We start from the raw sequence: 24,169 nt of genomic DNA, 5'->3' as shown, positions 1-24,169 counted from the left end.
GTTACATGATTATACTGCATGTCACAGTGGAGTTGAAAATTCTGTGTTTTAAACCAATTGAGACTTAGGACTTAATTTGTGGTACACAAAGCTAAGAAGGACTGTGGGCAGTATTTTGACATATGTTACGTATAGCTCAGTGGTCACATCACATCTCTCCTCTGTAGTCATATCCCAGAGGATACTAGATCAACTGCTGAGGTACTTCTGAGAGTTTGAGTCTTAATTCAAATTGTTTTTTCAGTTCTCAGATTCCTGGCTGAATTCCTACCTTGGCCAGCATGGCAAGTACATTGAGGGTTTGTTCAGTATTCAAAGGCATGGGCTTATTTTAGAGCTTTTTGTGTCTGAAGGAAGTTTGTGTGTGTATTTTGTCTCCCTCTGTGCCTGTTCCATGGGCACCTCTCAGTCAACTTACTGTTCCATTAGGAATGCTACCCTTCATATAAAACAGTGATAACATGATAAATCTGATAATGAAGGACACATTTTTATCTCTGTCTGACTACATGCTCCTGAAGTTCCCTACCTGTTAACAGAACTCATATTCTGGGACCTATTCATTAATATAGCTTACTGCTTAACTGAAGGCACTAGAAATGAAAATGTGGCAAAGTTCTCTACTTTGCTAAATCCGTGAGTTCAGGTATCTGCAGGACATGCCTTCGTGGATACTGGATCTAGTGAGTGTGTCCGGAAATTCATTCTACCGTGGGTTGTTACCATAATGTTTAGTTACTAGAAGTGTTTCTTTAAAGAAATGAGCATCCCAAAGAAATTATCAGGAGAAGGCGATGTATTTCATCTTTAGGATCTAAGCTTTGGTTTGGAATCCCAGCTGCTCTTTTTGATAGTGAGAGAAGAGATCACAGTCAGTTATGCTGAGAGTCAGCAGCATAATGATGTAAGTCAGCAGGAACTCCACGAGACAGGGAAGTCCTACTGACCTAACATCAGTGTTACCAAGGACCACAGCAAACATTTAATGTTTTGATATGGCACCAGAAAAAAAAAAAAAAAAAAAAAAAGCTTTATCAGGCAGCTTATAACCAAAGGGTTAACATCTTATTTGAAGTGGGATCCAATTCCTTCTTTCATACTTCCTTCATACTGTGGGCAATTTACACAGAAGACAGACTACCTAGCACGTACTGTGAAGAAATGAGTTGCTAATATGTAAACAGTAAACTGAGATCAGCAAAACTCCACTTAGCAGGGCCAATAGTGTTAGCCAAGAACTTTTATGGAAATTATTTTAAATTTTACAATAAGTAAGTAAAAATTCAAGTGGCAATAATCAGAATACTTCTGTGAAACCCAGAAATAACAGACATTGTTTTTCCGTCAGATGAATGCATTAATTTCTTCTGTGTGAATTTTCTCTCCTTTTTTGTTGTTCTTTTGAACCAGACATTGACGAATGCTCAGATGGCTTTGTTCAGTGCGACAGCCGAGCTAACTGCATTAACCTGCCTGGGTGGTACCACTGTGAGTGCAGAGATGGCTACCACGACAATGGGATGTTTTCACCAAGTGGGGAATCCTGTGAAGGTCAGTATCTAAGAAAGGTCGGGTAGTGTTATGGCTTGCATTACAGTGGTGTCTAGTATCTCAAGCTGTTGCGGACAAGTATTGTCTTGGGCACTGTTATCAATGAAAGTTAAACCTTGACCAAAGAAATCATTGTCTAAATAAGCATCGTAAGCAAAAGGAAAAGAAAATAAAGTATGAATATTTCTAATTTCTATGTGGAGCATTAGTGGCTATTTCTATGACTTGCTAAGATAATATGCAGTCAGGCACTGTGCTTAAGAGTCTCACTGGCCTGACATCTGCTTCTGTGCATTAGTGATTTCCCACAGGCCGATAGTAAACACTGTAATCTGTCACTCCACAGTAATCTGTTTATATGTCAGATTCTTTATGTGTATAAATGAGCCTCAATCCAGACCCCAGTTTTTCCACTTCATTCCTCTTATACTGAAATAATCTGTGATGAAAATATTTCCTGTTGCAAAGAATGATTTTGCAGCCCTAACACTGTTACCCACACTCCCTGCTTTCTCCGTGCTGTCTCTGAATGCTTAAATATTCAGTGCTCACACAGTGTAAGCTTTCCCATCTTACTGTTTAAACTCACATTGGTGGGCTGCATTAGTCCCAAAGGGAAAGAATTGAATTAATTTCACTAAGGCAGACACACAGACAGTTCTCCAGGAATGAGAATGACCTTTTTGGTATCCCCATCATCAATACTTTATTTCAACACATTTTCACCACAACTGAAAGCCTGTATTCCCAGGAGGAATCAGTGATTTGAATCAGCCACTGCTTTCATGAGTCCAGCTTTCTTTGTCAAGAACTAACTAAATGTGTGTTAGCTGGCCAGGTGTTAGGACAGGAAGGTGCAAGGACTTCTGAAGAAGTTGTGATGATGACAATGAAAAGGTGTGATGCTTCTGATTGCAACGTCACCCTTCTGTCACTTGTGGCACAGGTACCCTGGCCAGGCATTTATGGAAATGTTCTCAATATCCCAGGTTTTATCTTCAACATCAATACAGAATTTGTCTTGTGGGCTGAACCTTCAGGTTTGGCATGTGCCTTGTCAAGAAATCTGAGATGTAAAATGTAGCTAAAGGTATGATGCTTCTAACAGTACCTCTGTTGTTAAGATGTATGCAAACAAGCAATGATTAAGCAACAATTTGTAAGGAAAGGAAAAACCAAGGAAAAAGAAATATGGAGACTGCCACATGTATGCAAAAGTATCAATTATTAGCATGCTTTGGCATTTTCTACAAAGTTTCAGCAGCACATATTAAACATAGGCAGAGTATAACATAATTAGAATTAATTCACAGATGCCAGTAAAACATCTTCATTGCTGATAACTTTAGTCACAATCAGTGGGAACACTTTCTGTTTGATCAATTGCAGCTCCAAATTTTGGAATATTTGGAGATAGGGAGGAAAAATGGATATTTTATTAGTCTCACTGCATCACTTTTTATAGTATTGAAGCCTGTGACATTGCCTCTCAAACAGAAAAACAGTTTGGAAAGTTGAACAGCAGCAGAGTACAGCAGTGCAAAAGCAATTGGTTTCTCCCTTGTCAGATCTTTCCACTGTGAGAGTTACCCCTACTGGGTTTAAAGGCAGTCTGGCCATTTCTTATGTCACTTCTTCAGTATCCCCTGTGTTAGAGGTGATTAGATTGAGCTGTTGGTGGATGGCCTTTCAGGCACTCACTGTAACAACACCGAAGTGATGGGAAATGCAGCTGTAGGGCTTCAACCTCTTACTAGCACTTGCTGCTTTTCCCTTGGAAATAGAATTATGTTGTTCATCATCTTATTTCCAAAAAAGTGGTGAAAGATCAGCTACTTAGTCTTTGAGAATTGCACGGGTTTGGGAAGTCTTTAATTTTATATATATATATATGTGTAAATAGAGAATTCAGCATAGTATATTACCTGGTACCTTCCTCTTCAACCCCTCACAGCTTTTCTTTAGAGTTTCTTTACTGAGTCATGTTGGTGCTCTGGCATTTGTCTCAAGAACCATTTTCATAAAAGAGATCTTGGCTGAGATAGTAGATACCACAGCCTCAAGCTTCATTGCATTCAAAAACTGAAACCACTGAAGGCAAAATCCTCAAATAAGAACATTCAGGCCCAGTTAACATTTACTCTGCAGTTCTGTGTAAGATCCTAATTCCTTTGAATTTGTCCCCTGCAATGTCTAAAAGCTTTCAAGATCAGTTGAAGAGAGAGGCTGTATTGGTTTGTATGAGAAGTAGCGGCAGTTATATCTCATTAGCTCTTGGACATTTTGCATACTCCCATGTCAGAAGAGTAGCTCACCTAATTAATGAACTCCCATTGGACTTGCCAAGAGTATCTGGCAGGTACCAGCTGTTGTTGATACAGAATATAAGAGAGAAATATCTTCACTCTCCACGGATATCAGATTCTTTAAATAAGACAGGTGCAAATGAACAGGTTGGAAAGCATCAATCCAGAATGCCCCAGCCAATTCAAAAAGCATGTCTTTGGTTGCAAGAGTTTACCTGTATATGAACTTACAGTTTACAAGTTCTGTTTTGAAATGTCTTGTAACATTCTTTAGTACTACTGCTGTCCTGCTTCAAGAAGTAGAATCACTTCCTTTCCTGTGTGATAGCACAGGCTGCCTGACAACACAGAGGGCTAGGGCTCCCTGTGATTTTTTTTTCCCCGCTACCAAGAATAATAAGGCTACAAGGATGCTCTCTGTTCTTAACCAATGAACAAAGTCCAAACTGGTCAATTCTGTACATAAGTCTCTGAATCTGGAAGGCAGATGAATTGCTGACTGTCAAGATATCTGAATTCATCTCACAGTACATCCAGTTTATTAACTAATACATGAGTTTTCTCGTAGTTGAAAAACCACTGTCAGTTTGGAGTCCACACTCAGGTTTTTCTACAGGGCTTGTCATGTTTAACAGAAGCTTTGTTATTGATAGCACTTAAGGAGGCAGGAAATAAAGAATCATTAATCTTCAGCAGATAATCTTACTAGCACTCACAAAGATCCATGGAAATCCATTCATCTTTATTCATGGTCACAGAAGGTCAACAATTAAAACTATGAATTGACTTTTTATCCTTCTATCTTAAATGGAGTTATAGGCATTAAGGCTTCATTTTTAAATTTAGGAATGCAACTTAAATGACACTGGAGAGAAGGCAGATCTGGAGACACATTAGTATTTAAATATTCTGAAGTGTGGACAGAGTAAAAAATCGGCAGAGTTTCTGATGTTTTATTAGAGGGCTAATAAAAGAGAAGCACGGACTGTACATTTTATAAGACAGTGACTTGAACATGTTTACTGTATCAGGTAGCAGCATTTCTATGAAGCTGGTTTTACTGGCATCTGAAGTCTCAGCTCTTCATCTTCCACATCTGCTAAGCACTCTGACAGCTGGCTTGCATGAAGTCACAAATAAATTATTAATAATTCACTTACTCTTTGAAGAATGGTTACTTCAGTTAATAGATTTATTTGGGATAGACAAGAGGAGAAACCAGACTTTCTGCTCAGAAGAGCTTGGGCTCCAAATCAAATATACTCCTTCCTGTTTTGCCTTAAGCAAAAAGTATCCAGGTATCCTTGTACGGCTACCCTGCTGAGGAGATTGTAAAAGCTAAGGTAATTGAGAATCTTCAGTTGTTTCAGAGAAAAGAAACTATCCGCCATCCCAAACCATCTTTCAACAACATATTTATCAATAACTGAGGTGTTCATCTTTTCTTTACATGAATGACACTAACTGATACGAGAGATTCTGTTAGGAAGCCATGCCTGGGGGAGACCTTTTTTGGCTTTATGTGAATATCATGCATGTAAATCTAGATAACTCATCAGAGGAGGGAAAGTTACAGCTTTCCGTCAGTTACACCAGAGCACGTCTCTTAGCCCTTTGTCACTACCTAGCAAGGATTTTTTTTTTCTAATAGTGCCTTCACAAATTCGTGTTCCTTGTGAGTGTATTGCAAATTTTCTCATCTGTTGTTATCAATAACGTTTTTGTTGTTTTTGTTCAAAAGAGTATTGGGCTGTCACTTTTAGACCCTGACATAATAGCTCCAAGATCACTTTCCATAATAGATCTAAAAGATGAGTTTGACTTTTGAATGTGTACTTTTCCATGTGCCTTACAATTGAATTTCATCTGCCATATTATTGCTTACTCAGTCAATATCATTAAATACTTATATTTCACTGTCAATTTTTGTTTTTTAATACTTGGTTAACAACAGCCTTTTTCATCTTATAGTTTATCCAGTGCTCCAGATGACTTTAAAGTAGAACATGAGCAGCACATGTTCTGGCACGTATTCCTGGGGAACTTTACTGGTACATCTCTCCATTGTGACAACTTGACCATTTATTGTTGCTTTTTATTACTTACTAGTTAACCCACTATAAATCTGTGAGTGGATGACCCCTTTTATTCCAAGGCAGATAGTTCCTTTAATAGCGTGTGTTATGCAAAAGATCTCATCAAAAGTTTTCAAATGAAAGTAGTGCATTATATCAACTGTATCCCACTTTGAAGTCTTTCTTAATTAGTATGGTAAATGTTTATTCTGAATCTATAATATAATGTCTTTAAACAATCTTCTTTCTATCTGAAAACATTTCATTAAGATTTAATTCATCTTCAATCATCATTTGAATATAACACACAGCCTTTGAAACTAAGTACTACCACAGAGAATTTTTGCAGCCTTTTAAATTACTTTAAGCATGTTGAACTTGCATACATTGTAGTCACCATGTGTCATCAATATGGAGTAATTGTTCAGCAGTGACATCTTGAATCAGAGGCTGCACACTGCTCACGGCCAAGTCAAATGTTGCTTTCTCTCTGTGGGAATCTTTGACTGTCTGTTCCAAGCAACAGTCAGGAAATCTGTTAAATACAATGTTGGCTCACAACCCGGTGGGGCAATTGAAATTCCTGGTTTTATAGAGTTTTCTGCCCTTGCAGTCTCTCAAATATTATGAATGTAGTTTAGTCATTCCAGGTGCTGCCACCATTATGTATAGCTTTAGTCCAGTATTTCTCCTGTTTAGGCATGAAGTTACTTGTGATACAGTTAACTCCTAGTTCTCTTTAATGTCTGTCACTACTGCTCCATCCATGGTACTCCTTTGTCATTGCAATATTAAGTTGTACTCAGGGAAAATGAGAAAAGGAAAATCCTTAAAAGTGTGCCAGATCAAAGCTGCTGCAAATTAGATAAATAAGAACAGGTCCTCAATTGAGCACGAGATAGCTAGTTATATTTTGGTTTTGTTTTCTTTTCTGAGGCAAACCTCCAAGTCTTTAGAGATGTAATGTTCTAATGTTGTAGCAAACAACCTGCTGGATTCCTAAGCAGTGTGTTGTAAATAGCCTGAAGTGAATTGATATGCTTTTTTGGTGTTGTTTTTGTTTTTAAAGAAAAACATAACATGGGAAAGATAATAGCATACTCTGTAGCTGGATATAGTGGAAAATAAACACCCTGTGTCCTCCCCCTACCCCCTTTCAGACACACAAGATGCAGGGGCCAGTACCCTGTCCATATGGCTATAGAATTTGGAAAGCTAGTTATGGCTGTAAACAAGATGTCAGTAACATCATTCACCATCCATTGTCAATCCAGAGAAAAAAAGCTGAACGAAATTTTGCTTGGTGTGGGTGGTTTGTATGCAAGTCTTTTGCAGATAATGACTGAAGTTTGATGTGGATAAATAATCCAGATGAGAATTTCATGCATGCAAGTTTATGTTTCTCTTGATGCGTTGTAAACACATTGCTGTTTATGATTAGGTTAGAATCAAAACCTAAACAGCTTCTGCTTTGACCTGGGATATTTAAATTGTCTTATCCAGAACATTTATTTTCATGAATCAAACAACTGAAAAACAAGGTTGGGATTTTTTTTGTAAGTGCTCAATGTTGGATAAGCTCTGCTTAATATCAGAGTCAATGACAAAAGCTCAATTATTTTCAGTAACAGTGCACTAACCATTACCGTGTCAAAAAACAAACCCCAGAAGCTTTTTCTTCATAGGCAGATTGTGAAAGGCATTTGCACTTATAGTGCCAAATGCAGACTTAGTGTTTATAAGGTTACTGTTTGTTGTTTAAAGAAAACTGTTTTTATTTACACGACAGCTGAACTTTGCCCAGTATCTCATTAAATGTCTGCTTTCAGTTAAGTGACCAGGTTATTGAAAAGTGATATTATTCATTTATGACACTTGCTATGACAAAGCTTTGTACATAACAGTGTTTTAAACAAATGAACACAAGTGTCTAGAAGTCATTTATTAAAAATGGCTTCAATGATAAAGAGAATCCTGCTGTTAATCATTATATTTAAATAGGATTTGTGTTTGTTGTCTTCACTGAATAACTTAAGAACAATTAGGTTGCGTATGTGGAGTTCTTAATTTTCAGTTCCCAGATCACATTACTGCCAGTATGGATTTAAGAGAAAAGAGAGGAAAGAGAGTGCAGCTCTTCCATCCCTCTGCTCTGCCCAGATCAGTATTACTCAGACAATTCCTGTTAGCTCGTTGTCTAAAAACCTTCAAGGCTGGAGCCTGCACACCCTCTGCACAGCTGTCTGTTCCACTGATTATGTATCCTTACTGTTGGGATGGGTTTCCCTGTCTGAGGTGCCTGTGACATTTCAACTGCTCAGGTCCATGCAAACAGCCACACTCAGGTTAGGTTCATGATCTCAGTTGCCTTCTGCCCTGTTGCAACAATGGCCAACAATGCTTCAGAAGACAGTGAGGTAGAAGATGTGGAGAACTGAGATGATTTGCCCATTCTGGATTATCTGATTCTTTTTTTTTTTTTCCTCTTAACAACATTCTGTGGCAATGAGTGTCATAGTTTGTTTATATATTGCACGGAAAAAATATTTCCTTTTATGAGACCTGAATTTGTTGTCTTCCTGTTTCATCTACTGTCCCCTTTCTTGTTTGTTAGGCAAGTGTGGTGAACAAAAGCTCTCAATATGTCTTCTCTGGAGTATTCATTATTTTTTGGTTATGTCTTTCTTGCTGATATTCTTTCAGAGAAGAACAATCCATTACTTTTTAGTTCTTCTGAAATGAGATTTTCCTCATCTTTCTCAGAAGCCCTAGTAATTTTGCAATACATTTTTCTGAGATGGACCCACCATTATTGCACAGTGTATTTGAAGGAAACCCACAATGCTGCTTATATATACAATGGAATTCTAATAATCTCCCTGCTGTTTCTCATACCAATTCATATTCATGTTAGCAACTTGTTTACTTTTGTTTGACTGGAGCTGCACATGGAATTGAAATAATTGAGTTATTTTGCTTTAAACTGAATGTGCTTAAGGTGAATTGAAGGTTTCATTTCCATTCTTGAATCCAAAGCTGAGTGTTTTATTAAGATTTTATGCTGATGTTGAGAGATATGTGCTGAATATGATCATATTGCTTATTTTATCTTGTACTGATCTGTTGGACAGTTAAATGTAACAATACTACTTTTTAACGAATTCTAATTAAGAGCTTCAGCCAGACTTGTGAATTGTATATAGACTGGAACTCACTGTATTGATATTTACAATTGCCATAAATCTAGCCTTTGATCTTGTAGTTTTTTCCACATTATATCATATCTAGCTGTTTACTTCTTTCCTTTTCAAAGCTAACTTTTTTTCAGATAACTTTTCTCCAGATGAGCAGCTGAAAAAGATAAAGAATATTCAAGTATAAAGCACTTTGTGCTAGCAGTTTGCCTTTGCAAAACAATTGTGTATGTGTACATTGATGAAGTAGGCCTCTAAAAGTACTCTTGAATTCTTTGCAACATGATTATTTTTAAGTCATTTACCTTTATTCACTGAAGGCATTATTTTTTTCTTTATTTTCTGTGCTGGGTACAAAGGCTGTAGATGTTGCTGCAACTTGAATAATTAAATATTCTAGTTTGTACACTCTAGTAAATGATGCGATGCTTATTTAAATGACCTTACAGGTCAGACATCACCTTTCACATTAACTTTTTGGCAAGTGAACTCAAATGCTCTAGATAGAGCCAGCAAAAGGTTTTGAAAGCAACTTTCTGCAGCTTTACTGGTTTAATTGAAAACGTCTTCTGAATGGTTCCTACAAACTATTGCTCTTCAGGGAGTCACGTATTATTTTTATTCTTATGTTTCCTGTGATTGCTTTATTCTAACTACCTTGCTCAATAGTATTATTTCAGGAAGATGTATAAGAAAACTCCAAATATGATGTTTCTAAAGCTGATATGACTTGAAAAATATTTTTGTGAACTTGTATGTTATTTTTCCCTGTTCTGGTGAAGTGCAAATTAATTTTCAGCTGAAGGCTTTAATGGCCATGAATCATTTATATTGGCTGCCACAAGAACATTTTTGTTAATTGAATGTGGTCTGAAAGTATTACATGGCATGTTTTTTGCAGACATTGATGAATGTGGAACTGGAAGGCATAGCTGTGCCAATGACACTGTTTGCTTTAACTTGGATGGTGGGTATGACTGTCGATGTCCGCATGGCAAGAACTGCACAGGAGACTGTATCCATGAAGACAAAATCAAACACAATGGTCAGATTTGGGTGCTGGAGAATGACAGATGCTCTGTCTGCTCATGCCAGGTCAGTAGAAATAAAACTATCTGCTACAGCAAAGATTTTGGTAGGGATGAAAGGAAGAACATTGTGATTCAAGTAAAATTCCTGTTTTGGCTGCCTTTTCATCTGTGTATGTGGTGCTACACAAAAATGGCATTTTGTAGGGTTTTGGGGAGAGCTTCTCTTTCCAACCTTTACAAGCAGAACTTCCACTTGAGGTTTATTATATACTCCTGGCAGAAAGGGAAGAGTACCACTTGGTTAGCAGAGATGCCACCAATGTTTTCTGGGTGGGAGTAATGGCATTTTCACACAAAGAAACTGCCTAGGCAGATACTGGTGTTGGTGACTAAGGCCAGTATCTCTAGCAGATGGCTATAAATAGAGGTAGATTCTGTCTCTGCAGAGTAATTCAGCTTAGCTTTCTCAAATGCTTGTTGTGGGAAGCCTGATCCCAAGCTAAACGCTGATGACAAGCAAAGAACTAATACACTACTGACAAAGTCCTGAGCATTTCAGAAGCTCAAGTTGCATTGGCATGAGTTTAATTTCATACTAGCTATCATCGTCTTTATGTTAATAGTTGCAAAAGAGAGCTGGAAGTTTAGCAGAGGACTCAAGTAGCATCCATACGAGAATGACAAAACTTAGTGCAATCCATTAAAATTTGACTCTTAGCAATGACACCATTGAGTTTCATCTACTTAGGTAAAGACAAAAATTTATGGTGGTTACTAAGTGTGTATTGTAGTTTCTGCCTCATTGAATTGCATTTTGACAAAGTTATGGTGTCAAGGAAAAACTCACAAGCTGGCAGTGGCTTAGCATCGTGCCAACAAATCAAATTTTGGTACAAGAACTGTAGGAGTCATGCAGATTTCTGCCATTACTCTATGTCTGTCTTCCAACAACAGAATGGATATGTGATGTGCCGGCGAATGGTCTGTGACTGTGAAAATCCCACTGTAGACCTATTTTGCTGTCCTGAATGTGACCCAAGGCTCAGCAGCCAATGTTTACATCAGAGTGGGGAGCTTTCCTACAACAGTGGTGACTCCTGGATACAGAACTGTCAGCAGTGTCGCTGTTTGGTAAGGCTCCTGATTACAGCAGAATAGACAAGAGGAAAAAAAGGATATGAGATGTTCTGATCTGTGAATAGTTCATTTTCATGTATTAGCATCCATTTAGTTCCCTCTGGAGTATGTGTATAATCAAAATCTGGTTTTCATGGATATTTGTCAGTATTATCAAGTCTCAGTCAAAAATGCATTTGGACACAATAGACATAATAGAAATTATTTAATCACGAAAATTGTTTTAGCAAAGAGTGGAGGTCATTTGGATGTGACACCTACATAGTAACACTCATGTGATCACTCATTCAGGGACCAATGAGGCTGTATAAGGATATGTATTTATGTAAATATGTATTCATTATCACAGTTGATAATTTCAAAAATGTTGATAGACTGAAATGTGTTTATTCACTCAGACATTTCCAGTAACAGAAAATTTAATAAGACTTGATGCATTCTTCAAAATAGTGAAATGAGGTTTGAACAAAAATCTTTTAAAGCTTGTTATCTTTTTCCTGGGCAGGTATTTCAGAGTCTTAGGAAACCTGTGCTGCATAATAGTGCTCAGGAAGTTTCCATGACAGAAACAATCCCAAGATAAAAGCAACTAGCTTTTATCACAGGTTATCTCCAAATGTAAAGTGTAGTCCATCTAGCAGCTTTCCATTGTCAGGGTGTCATGAATTACAGCCAGAAAGCAATTTCTGTAGACACTGCTTTCCGTGTTGCTACTGCTAAAATTCAATGAAATAGATTCCCAGGTGTTTCATTAAAAGTCTTAAAAAACAAAACAAAGCAAAACAAACTACAGTTTAGGATCTCAATAGATGTCTCTTCTTTATTCAAGATGCTACTTCCATAACTGAAGCCTGCTTTCTTTCTGTTGTCACAGCGATTTTTTAGGTGACAACGTATTGTCTACTCCTTGTACTGTTTATCGCTACAAAAAATAAATTGAAATATCAAGATCAGTAACTGGTTTTAAGATTGCTTTCATTGTTACCATCATGCAATTCAAAAAGAGAGGAAAATTGACCCAGATAAGAATTTTGTAGAAGTGTAACTTCACAACAATTTCTGCAACAAGAGGTGTAAAATTGGAGCTATGGCAAAACGCTGGGGATTTTTTTCAGCTTTTGCTCTGGTATTGAACCCATAATTCTCAAAACATTAAATACAGTTTTTGTGACTACACTTCTTTCCTTGGGCCACATGCCATTATCTTCACACACACACAAATACACACCCTCTGGAGCAGAGGTAGACCTGTTCCAAAGCAAACGTGCATTAGTGACTTCAGTGAACTGTTCCCTTTGACTAATAGATCTGCAACTTTGGCCTTTGACCAGAACTGAATAGAAGTTAGCCCCAGCTTCTAGGGACTGAAGCGAATAATCAGGCATCTTTAGATTTGTGTAGAGGAGTACACTAACTTCTCCTACCACTATTCTGGGCCAATAATAGTCTATCTTTTGACCTTTTCATACCATGACTGTACCAAACCCATCATGTGACATGCAGAAAGAGTGGTTAAGTTTGGAAGCCAGGTAATCTGATCATAACATCCAAAATAGATGGTAAGTGTTTGGAGGTCCTTTCGATGAAAATGCTGTGATGTTCTTGCTAAATTGGGTTGATTGACACCCTTAATTAAGCTAATGCATTTTTAACCGTGGAAAAGATAAACTCTAGTCCACCCTACTGGGAGTTATACAGCAAAACAGCAATCTGAATAGAAGTAAGAACTAGAGAAACAGATTTCAAAGCAGTTTTGTAGTGTAGACCTGTTATGGCTTCTGTCATTCACAGAAGTAGAGCTTCACAAGAACAGATCCATATTCTGTATTTCACAAAATTCATGGAGAAGTTTCAGCAGCAGCTTGATGCAGAGTATATTGAAAGACATTAAATCTAACGCACTTTTTCAGTAGCAAGCAGAAGAAAGCAACCAACTTGCTGCATCTCCCACTGGCAATGAATGCTAGTGTTCTCTGCGCTGACTTCTGAGTAGGGCCAGGTGGAAAAACTTAGCCAGCTAAGAAACATAATGCTGAGTCAGAGAAATGGGCAGTGAAACAAAACAATAGCTAACAGTCTTCTCTTCTTCTTTTAATGTTTTTGAACAGCAAGGTGAAGTTGACTGTTGGCCTTTGCCATGCCCAGAAGTGGACTGCGAATTCAGCGTCCTCCCCGAGAATGAGTGCTGCCCACGCTGTGTCGCTGACCCCTGCCAGGCGGACACCATTCGCAACGACATCACTAAAACCTGCCTGGACGAAACCAATGTCATTCGCTTCACTGGGTCTTCTTGGATTAAGCATGGCACAGAGTGCACACTCTGCCAGTGCAAGGTAAAGAGCTTCAAAATTAAGCAGAGATGCCTCTTAGCTTGTTTCGTGGCAAATAAATATTAATGCATTGAGCCTGGTCAGTGGCTAGGTGATGTCAACACTTGTTTTAAAGCAGTGGAGATTACAGAATAAGTGCTCAGTTTTGCTATCTTCACTCTTGTATGTGCTAGAATGATGGTTTAATGGGCTAGCAGGTCAGATGTAGGACAACAGCCCGTGCTGCAGTGTGCTGCAAACAAGTTAAGGGGCTTGGCTTTTCCACTATAACACCTCGGTTCAAGTTTGATTGCAGTTCTTATGGTATAGCTCCATGCTATCGTGGAAATATATACAGTAACAAATAGGTAAGTAAGGCTAGACTTCACACAAGAAATGTGTTCTGTGTGATACTATAGAGTTATCATAACTGATTGATTTGTTCTTTGAGAATAATAATTGCTTTGACAATAATGGGACTAGTTACCTCATTATGTGGCTTTTTTTTTGCTTTAAAATTAAATGTAGGATCAACATGGCATAGAGAACATTTTATAGTTTTTGTAGTCAAAGAAAATCATTGTCTGAGGAGAAAAAATTTATGGCTATGGGTTTATGTGAATTCTTATATCTCTTTTTAAAGATGTGAGAGAAAAGGAGGGTAAAATAAGTTTTTCCATTCAAAATAAGCCCTGTGAGGTGAATTGTACCTATACTGAAGAATGACAGAGTGATCCCACAGTAGCCAAGAAGAGAGAGACAGGAGGACTCATCCAGATATCTTTAATTTTTACTGAAATTCACAGTTGATTTTGGTCTTTATCCTGTATATTTCCCAAGGAAGAGAATTCCCAAACTCTAGAACATGGTACCATTAACTACTTGGAAAAGTGCACATAAAAATAAACTAACTTCAACATCTCTTCCTGGGAAAGTTGGGGAGTAACTGATTGTTGAGCAGAAGCTGACAACCGACACCTTCTTCCACCACTTTTCTGACATAATTCTGTGTGCAACAACAGTTGCTGTTGTCGAGGCATAGTTCTTTTACTATGGAACTGTTACGTGCCAAGTAGCCACGAGCATTTGTCTTAATGTTAGAACAGGTCAGTGGTTAGGTGGAAACACTGGTCTGACAGAGTGGCTAGTGGTTTGAAAGCCAGACACTGCTCAAAGGATGTTGAAACAGGCTTATGTGCACAAACCATTATTAGTGGGGCCCGCAACTGGTGGCATACACCAACTGCAATGCTAGGAGATATTTCTGGAGAAAAGAAAAGAAAAGAAAAGAAAAGAAAAGAAAAGAAAAGAAAAGAAAAGAAAAGAAAAGAAAAGAAAAGAAAAGAAAAGAAAAGAAAAGAAAAGAAAAGAAAAGAAAAGAAAAGAAAAGAAAAGAGTAAGAGAGGCTATAAGGAATCACAGTCCCAATACCAGCCAGTTTGGGCTTGGGCAGGTTGCTGAGGTTTCTGTGCCTCACTTTCCCTATCTGTAAAACAAATCATTTTGTGTGATTCTTCTCTAAAACACAGCTGAGATTCAGTGATGGGAAATGCTTTCTCATTGTTGTAGCACTAATCAATGGCAATGCGGAAGCGATCAATTCTGCTGATGGCCAGCAGTGTGCTGCTTTCATCTGCCCTTTTCTCTTGAGGCTCAGCAAAGACTGGATCTTAAGCATGAACTAATTTCTATTCAGTGTAAGCAGATATATAAAGTAATAAAATCTATTGCTGTATTATGAATATATAGAAGACTTAAACAGATACTCTGCCAAACCCATAGATTTAAAACATCTCAGGTGAGAATCTGTCTGGCAATGAAGATGTAGCACTTTGACCTTCAGCAAGCAAAATCTTATTCAATTCACTTTCCAGAGCAGTTTTCTTTTTGAAATAAACTATCTGTTCATATTGGCAGCATTTTCGTATTGTAGTTCTGCGTGCAAGCAGCCTGCTCCTGCAGATCAGGTTAATGCTATGCCCAGTTTGTATAGTTCTCGCATTCACGCTGTGTCACCCCACTCTTTCCTTGCAGAGCATCACATGGAAGGTCAAAGCTCAAGGCTAAGCCTCTCTAACCAAGCTATAGCAAAATAGGTTTACACAAATCCTCTAAGAATTCAGAAAGCAGGCATCAGCTGAAGCTGACTTAGCCACAGAACCATGTCAAATCACAAGTAAAGGTGAACAGTAAGATTGTCTAACCTTCTGTAACGGAAGGAGTGAAGGACAATGTTTGAATGATTCAGACCTTGGTCTTTAATTAGTGCTGGCAGTTTAGTCAATTAAATGTATTTGGAGTAATTTGAAAATAATATAAATTTTATTTGCCTTATAAGACTCAGGCTGAAGAAAAGAAGTAGCCAAAATGTAGAAAACATTTTCTTCATAATTTAATCATGTCCAAAAGTAATCTGTTCCCTTAATTGCTAATATTTTCAGAAAAAATATCTCAACTATCAGGAAAAACTTTATGGATTAACATTTGCTGGTGTTGCAGTCAGGATGTATTAACTTGAAGCATTCAATGCTAAATAAAACCCAGATTCTCTTCTGTGTAATCTAAATAAAACTCCCAAGTGCCCTGTCTTGTTCAACAGCTTTGTGTATTTGGGCAAATGCCCTATACCTTTATGTCAGGAGTATTCCAGTGATCCCAGCTCCTTTCAGTCTGACCGTTGTAGCTATTTGGATATAGACCACAGAAAAACAAGCAATTAGAATAATCATCATAGCCCATACCCTTAGGCAACTGAAGGACACAATGACAATTTCATGAATGCTATCAAAATTTGCACATGTGTATTTTACAGATCTACATCTTAAAATCTGATGTAAATTTTTAAATGGTTCAGCTTGTTAAATTGACTGAGCTTATAAAAAAAATGCTAATTGTTTCAATTCTCTTTGTTCTTCCTTCCTTTAGAATGGCCATGTCTGTTGCTCAGTGGATCCACAGTGCCTTCAGGAACTGTGACACCAACAACCATCTCTCACAAAGCAGTTTCTGGTTAAAGAATTTTCCTTCACAAAAAAAAAATAAAAAATCTTTAGACCAAAAATTGTACAAAATTTAAACTAAAATTGGATTGTTTTTGTCCATCTAAAGTGCAGAAATGTGATTCAGTTACCTGAATCAGAGTGAAATTTATGGGACTCAAGACAAGCTCAGATGTGTAAACCTTTGTATGAGGTCAGGCCCAAATGTTCTGGCTATTTGTCTGTCTGACATCATTATGCAGAATATTAGGTTAGTGTAAAGTGACATATTGTAATGCTGTACATAAGGATGTCAAGATCCGAACACAGCTAGGAGCTCTTACAGGGTCTTCCAAAGCTTTGAGAGTCCAGCACTTGACCAGATGCAGAGATTTTTGCCTAATCGTTATTGGTTCTGCACAAATGTGTTTGATTGCTCACTGCAGAATATAGCAGATGTAAAAGGGTAAAGCCTTCAGGAATAAAGAACATAGCAGCTAAGATGTGATATGTACAGTATATGCGCTGAAAAAAAAAAAAAAAAGATACAAGCTATTGTAAAAACAAAACAAACAAAAAAAAAACACAAAAAAACACACAAAAAAACCCTAAAAACAAAAATTGTGATGCACAGGCATGGCTTCTTAATGTTTTCTGATGGGAAAAGTCATCAATATTTTCTTGTTTTACTGCACTTACTATTATTTCTTGATTGAATTTGTTCAGTATAAGCTCGTTATTGTGCAAATTTAAATAAATATTTCTCTTACCTTAAGTTTCTGTTTGTGTCATTTTTCCTTTTCAGGGGTGTCATTTTTTCATGTGTGTTGTTATTCCTCCTCCTTTGTCGGCATGCCTGGGCAGCTGGGCAATGCAGGTAGAGAGGAGCTCCTCTCTAGTACCTCTGCGTGTGGGAGCTTCTGCCCAGCACAACCTTTTACCTGTAATTTCTTATCTTTGTTATTAACTTCATGCATGCGAGCCATTACAAGGGATTGAACAGAGCAACTCATATGCCCTCCTACCCTATGTGCCAGTGGGATGCTGCCACCCAGAGTGGGTACAGACCATTTGTCTGACCTGCATCTGTTCAGATTTAAGGGGATGTTCTCTAGATTCCCACTCTGCTCTGAGCTGGTTTGTGTCTCCACAAGCTCCACAGCTGTTTCAGTTGTTTGTGTAAACTACCGTAATTCACAGGGATCACTCCAATATGCAAGCCCTATTTTCATTACTGTACTGTTGGGACAACAAATAAAAGAGGCTGCATGACCAAAGCTGTGTTACTCTGGGAGAGAAATAAAGAATAAAGCAGTGTTTACAAATTAAGGGCTGAAATGGCTGAATATATAAGGAATGCAAATATCTTGTAGGTATTCCCATCAGTCCTGGTGTGTATCAAATAATTCATGTTTCTGGAGCAGGGAAAACAAGAGATGCCAGGCCACTGAGTGCACATAATACAAAGAAACCCAAGAAACTAAAAATTTGAAAAAAAGAATATGCAAAATTTGATTAATAGTCTACATTGGACCATTAAAGCTATGAAGATTTTTCAGACCAAATAAACCTTTTTCTTCACACTGTCCATAAATAACAGGTACTCAAGGGATTTACTGTTTCGTCCTATTCCTGGCAAGCTATAATCAATGCTTTTTGAGCAGAATGTTAGCTCCTTGAAAAAGATGCTGCTTTCTCTACAGTGTTTTCTTGCCTGCTAGTAATTGTTAAGAGGTCATGTTTTGCCATCAGCCACAGAGGCACATCTCCAGTTGATTTCAGTGGCAGCTGCATGCCTATTTCTGAGAAGAGATATAACAGAGGGTACAACTGTTTAGAAATTGCACTTCACTTTCATTAAAGAAAAGGTATAAGATAGGTACAGGAAATACATAAAGACTTTTTTTTTTTTAAAAATATACAAAAAAAGGAGTGAATATTTTTCAAGCACAAAATCCTGAGGCTCTGTCAGAGGCTGTAGATATGCGGGGCAGATATCCACAGCACAGCTGTAAGAATCCCCATTTTGGACCAGTGAATAGGTAAGTTATATGTGAGGTGAGTGCTCCTGCCCTTGTTCTGCTTTAGTGCATCCCCAGAAATCAAATTTAGACCTGTAGCAGATATGAGAACTAGAAGAAAAAAATCTCTCCAAGTTTTTTCTCACTACTTGGAAGGCACAGTAATCCTTTATTCAAAACAAAAAGGTGTGTAGATGGAAAACAAGCATCTCTTTCCTTTTGTTGCCTACCCTGCTTTGAGTGTTGTAGGATCTTTCTGATATTGCAGGTTCACGAAGCGTGGTGCAATACAAAAAGAAACAGGCTAAAAAGCCAAGAATTGAGACATAACATAATAGCTAAACCTTGAATCAAATCCTTGGAGAGACAGTCAGTGCCACATGTATGTGAAGAAGTTACACTGCTGAACAAAGCTGGAATTCTCTGCTAAATAAAAAATGGGAATGGGCTGAGTGAATATTATCTAATTTATCAATGTTCAAGGTTACTAATCAGTTGGGAGTTCTTCTAAAGGTCAACTAAGTCCAATGAGACATCTCAGTGACCTTCGTTTTCATTCACATTCAACCGCCCTTCCCCATCTCCCTCCTGTTTTGTCAAGCCACTAATTAGTAGTATACGTTTTTCATTTTTCTTGAGAAGTAAATTTGAATATTATTAAAAATTGATGTCTAATTTCCAGGCCTAAATTGTCTGTCATACAATATAGTCCATAAAAAATAATTATTATTATATTTCTGTGTTTTTGAACAAAGCAGGTACATTGTGCTCTCTTAGTGGCCTTTCATTATGGATGCACTGTTTGCAGTACTAGAATTCAATAACTTCCATAAAGGAATTGTCACCTCTCTGCAGAGTAATTGCCCTAAGTTAATAGACCTACAGATATAAATGCTGAAATGTCTTCAGTTCCAATACTGAATTCAATGCTGTGGCGAAACAAGTTGACAAAAAGCAGCGATGCTGTAAACTGTTGAAAAGGAAGCTAGCTGTGGTGCTGCACATTTGCTGCACTTTTTACAAGGACATCTAAAAGTGGGTATTTACACAGGGAGCGCTGTAAAGCTGCCCTTGTTCAGTGCCAGCATAGGCTTTCCACAAAGTGTGTTGGGTGTAGCAGAGTCACCCCAGGTACCTCAGAGAAGTACAAGGTTGTGAGCTGCAGAGCCCAGACCTCAGCTCCTGCTGTGATAGAGCAGCAATAGCAGCTGCCTTCAAATGCTGGGCTCTTCAAATGCTGCAGATATGTATGGGGCAGCCCCTGCCCCAGCCCTCTCCATGGGCATGGTGAGTCTCACCATGAGTGGGTCACTTCTGTCCATGCTCTGGTAATGTGCTCAGCTGCAGGGCAGGATGTGCTGGCCAGCCAGCACTCGTGGGCTTCCCCCAAAGCACGAGTCTGTGTGCATCACAGCGTAGCACCCGGCTCATGCGGCCTCCCCCGATTTCTCAGCCAAAAATAGCAGTAGCTTTAAAGTAGGGCTCAGCTAGTTATTTTTTAATGGTGAAACTAACTTACAGGCAAATGCAGTTTAACTTGTCCCCAAACCAGTTAATAATTTAAGTTAAAAATCATGGGATAACTTTTGCTTACTGTTTAAGAAAATGTTTCGGAGGAATACAAATAGGAAGACCAGAGCAGCTCTGGCATCTCCTGAGTGCACAACCCATGGTGAAGAGGCTCTGGAGCACTGGAGAGGTCCTGCAACAGCTGCGGCTTCTGCCCAAGCCAGAGCAGCAGCCACCACCGTGTTCTGCATGCTCATGGGCCCTGCTAGCTCTTCTGTTGCTATTTTAATTTCTAATTAAAAATTTAAAACTTCTTGTTGCTTTGGCACTATGGCCGAGTCTCTGCCCTGGGAGGAAAGAAAAAGAGCACAGCTGGATTTCCGACTAAGAAGAAGAGTTTAAAGGAGGGCCTGAAAGGAAAACGACCATGTTGCTTAATTCCCGTCTTGTTCATCAGCCATCTGAATGGCCACTGGCATGGCTCTATTTCACTTTTTTTTCCAGTGGTGTGGTTCTAATGCAAAACAGTGTGTATATATATACACACACACACACACACATTTATATATATATATCTATATCTATATATATATATATATAAATCAATTGTTAAAATTAATTACACATCTAGGTCTGAATTACTCAGTATTTTCTTATTGCCAGAGTGTACACGGTCTGTAAAATCCCAGATAGACATTGTTTAATATAAGAGGAGGTTTGCACCCTTTATTCTACTAATCTGTTCATGGAATACTTCTATAACATGAAACTCTAACTACTACAAACCATAATAATCTATTGATCACATAATATTTCATCCATAAAGGAGCCAAACTCAATTACTATGCTTCATCTTTAAAATCTGTTTTTATCAGTAATCTCATTTTGCTATTTTAGACTTCAAATGTAACTCCCAGGATGTCATTTATGTATCAGCAGCATCACTTGGAACTGTAAAATAAAATTGTTTAAGGACTTATTTTAGGATTGAGTCATATTTGAAAACCAAAATAACTAGAACTACATCAGCACAGCCAGAACATTCATCTAAAAACCAGCAGAAATAAAATACTGACTCAAGTGCAATTTCATGGTAGGGAGGGAGTGCAATTTCATTTGGGGGAGTGAGGAACAAAACAGAAAAACAACCAGCAATCCCACCGAAGCTAACTCGGCCCTCTCCCTGCTTTTAATGACCACTGATTTAAGCAAGAAGAAGGATGCAGCTTTTTGCACGGCTACACTATTTCTTATGAGAAGCTCTGCAGCTGATGCTGCTTTTGAATATTTCATCTGGCTTAGTGTGCCACAGCCCTTTCCTGTTTATTTTTTTAGAAACATTAGTAAAAATGAAAAAAAAAAAAAAATTTAGGACCGTCACAACACCCGCAGTTTTATTTTTATTTTTTTATTTTTATTTTTATTTTTATTTTTATTTTTATTTATTTTTTTCCCAGGGCTGGGACTGGCCCTGGAGCTGCACTGCAGCGGGTGCCTCCTGCCTCCAGGGCGGCTGCAGGCTCTGGCCCCCAGGGCAGGGGAGCAGGTGGGGGAGAAGCACTCCAACCAAAAGGAGTGCAGGAATAGGATTGGAACCCCCTCCAGGAGCACCCCTATCACCCCAGCACATGCAGCCCAAGGAACAGGAAGGCTGAGGTCTGCCTTCTTCACACAATAGTTCTTATTCCCTGATTTTTTGCCTTATTTAAAATTATTGTTAATTTATTTTTTCCCCAAGGAAGAATCAAGAAACCAAGCTCTTTATTTGATTTCCAAGACAAAAATCCTTTGCTTGCCTCATCCCCACTGGCTATGGGCAAAACATAGGTGCTCACAAACACACCTCAAAGTGCAGTAGTCCCCCAGCATTGGTGTTCTGTGGTTATACAGCTCGGTAGAAATTACCTTGGACACCTGAGAGCAAAGCCCTCCTGCATCCAGCTTTTTCTCTACAGGATTTTTTGGGGGCTACACCTGTGGATACAACTTTATGGTCTTGGACCAGGCACCCCTTCTCCCCCTGCCTAGCCATGGCTGGGCTGGCAGCAAATGGATGTCAAAGCCCAGCTAATGGAGGCAGTGTGAAAATTTGGCCTTGCAGATATTGCCAGTGGCAATGTGAGGGGGTAATGTAGTTACTGCTTAAAAGATCATTTTTTAATTAGCCTGTTTTGCCATTTTAAGTTTCCTCTGGCTAATAATTATTTTTGATGGTCCCCGATGCTCCTGTGGAAAACACAGCAGGAGAAGAAGAAATAATTCAGTTTCTTCCCTTGGTAAACTTGAGAGGCTGCTCATCTGGTGCTACCTTCAAAGGAAGAGAACTGTAACCCACAGAGCCTGTGATCCCACCCAAACCAGCACAACTCAGCAGAACCACAGGTCGATCCTGGACCCGTCCCGGCAGCTCCTGCCCTCCAGCCCAGCACAGCTTGTCGCAGCAAGTTAACTCCTTCACCACAGAGCTATGGAGTTTGCTTCCTCTGGCTGGAAACAGGGTGGGGAAAGGGCAACACACTGGGTTCTGTAACTACATTGCACCCTGCTTTTTGTTTTATTCAGAAAATTATATACGGCTGCCTCCTCATCTTCTTGTGGGTATAAGGACCTGGCAGATCGCTTTCAGCACTGGCCTGTCTCAACACGGCACTGATGGCTCCCAGGACAGATCATTTTGTTTTGTCATGTTTTCAAGCTTTCTTGCATTGAATTCATCAACTCTTCTGCTAGAGATCACTCGTTGCTTTAGAGGTTTCACACAGTGTTAGCTATTCCTTTACAAAACTAAAAATATATATTCCCACTGTGCATTTTATGTGTTCATATGGAGCTGTGTGATTAACATCACTGAGTTGGGATATATTTGGAGTCAAATTCTTACTTTAGCCCCAATTTTGACGATTCAGACTCATCTGTATTTCCTATTGCTTTGGGACTTGAACCAGACCGATAAAGTTGGTGTTGAAATCCTAATTATCTCTTTTTTTTTTTTTTTTCCTTTTTTCCTCCTGAATGAGGATTATAGCAAATCAAGGTTCCTTTTTTTTTTTTTTTTTTTTTTTTTAAAAAGAAGCAACTTCTAAAATCTGCAGCCCAGAAGGCCAATTTCATCCTCTCAAGTCTAAATCGCTCAATCACCTTACACCAAAATGTGAAATGCTTCATCAATTCCCAGCAAAGCTATAGATATTCATACTTTTATACAGCCCATTTGAGTGATCTTTTTATTTCTTATATAGCAAGTTTACATCATTCATGCATCTTTCAAATGATTTTTTTAGTATGCTTTATGTATTTGAATTGCTTCCTATGGGTAATATCCACTTGAACATAAAGCTTCTCAGCTGTTGCATTTGGTTTTTTTGAGCTATTAGAATTTACGATTCATAGATGAAATACGTCCTCATGTGCACCTGGTCAGCAGAAGCTGACCTCTCTTCCTACAGAGAGCTGAATTTGGCTCAGTGCACATAAAGGTGAAGCTGAACTTGTGTTTGATTTAGTATTTGAAATAATTTCTGTGGTTTATTGTGTTCGTGTGTTCCTGCATTTTTACATTAATCCAGTTTACAAGTATAAACTTGGTTTTCTGAGCAATCAATCAATACAAGGTCAACTGCAGCCATTTCCTACAGGGTGTGAATCAAAACTTAGACACAGGGACATTTATTGTAATATAGAGAGGCATAGATTTCACTGTAACCAAAATGCTTTTCATGTACAAAAAGAAATATACAGAATGGCTTCAAGTGAATTAGGTAATAATTTTTTTTTTTCTCCAGGTGTAGCAAGAGCAAGATCAGAGGCAAACTCAGATGTGAATTTAAAGTATATTTGCTGAGTGCTGGACTGCTCTAATCCAGAAAATACTGAGAAGGCACCAGCCGAATAGAGCAGACATGGATCATCTGTTAGGGAAAAGCTTCAGGATGAAGAAGTGTCCTGGACTGAGAAACTTCTGCTGCTGAGTTTTAAACACATTGCATGACTGATGGAGCATACCTGAACACAGGGCCAGCTGGTGATGGAGGAGCAGTTGAGGGATGCTGTCACCTCCT

At 38.4% G+C, this 24,169-nt stretch overlaps 1 protein-coding gene across 1 annotated transcript in view; it reads left to right on the top strand.

Moving 5' to 3' along the window:
* Positions 1–17,139, top strand: part of NELL2 (neural EGFL like 2) — a 148,290-nt gene extending 131,151 nt beyond the window's left edge. The window contains exons 16-20 of the mRNA XM_040551661.1: positions 1,411–1,551; positions 10,028–10,221; positions 11,112–11,288; positions 13,403–13,627; positions 16,529–17,139. Of these exons, the coding sequence (XP_040407595.1) occupies positions 1,411–1,551; positions 10,028–10,221; positions 11,112–11,288; positions 13,403–13,627; positions 16,529–16,579 (788 nt within the window). The 3' untranslated portion in view covers positions 16,580–17,139. The remainder of the gene's footprint in view (positions 1–1,410; positions 1,552–10,027; positions 10,222–11,111; positions 11,289–13,402; positions 13,628–16,528) is intronic.
* Positions 17,140–24,169: the final 7,030 nt, after the last annotated feature.

The sequence above is a fragment of the Cygnus olor genome, chromosome 1, assembly GCF_009769625.2.
Source record: "Cygnus olor isolate bCygOlo1 chromosome 1, bCygOlo1.pri.v2, whole genome shotgun sequence".
Classification (NCBI taxonomy): Eukaryota; Metazoa; Chordata; class Aves; order Anseriformes; family Anatidae; genus Cygnus; species Cygnus olor.
Note: the sequence above shows the minus strand (reverse complement) of the source record. Positions and strands in the feature narration are given on the sequence as shown.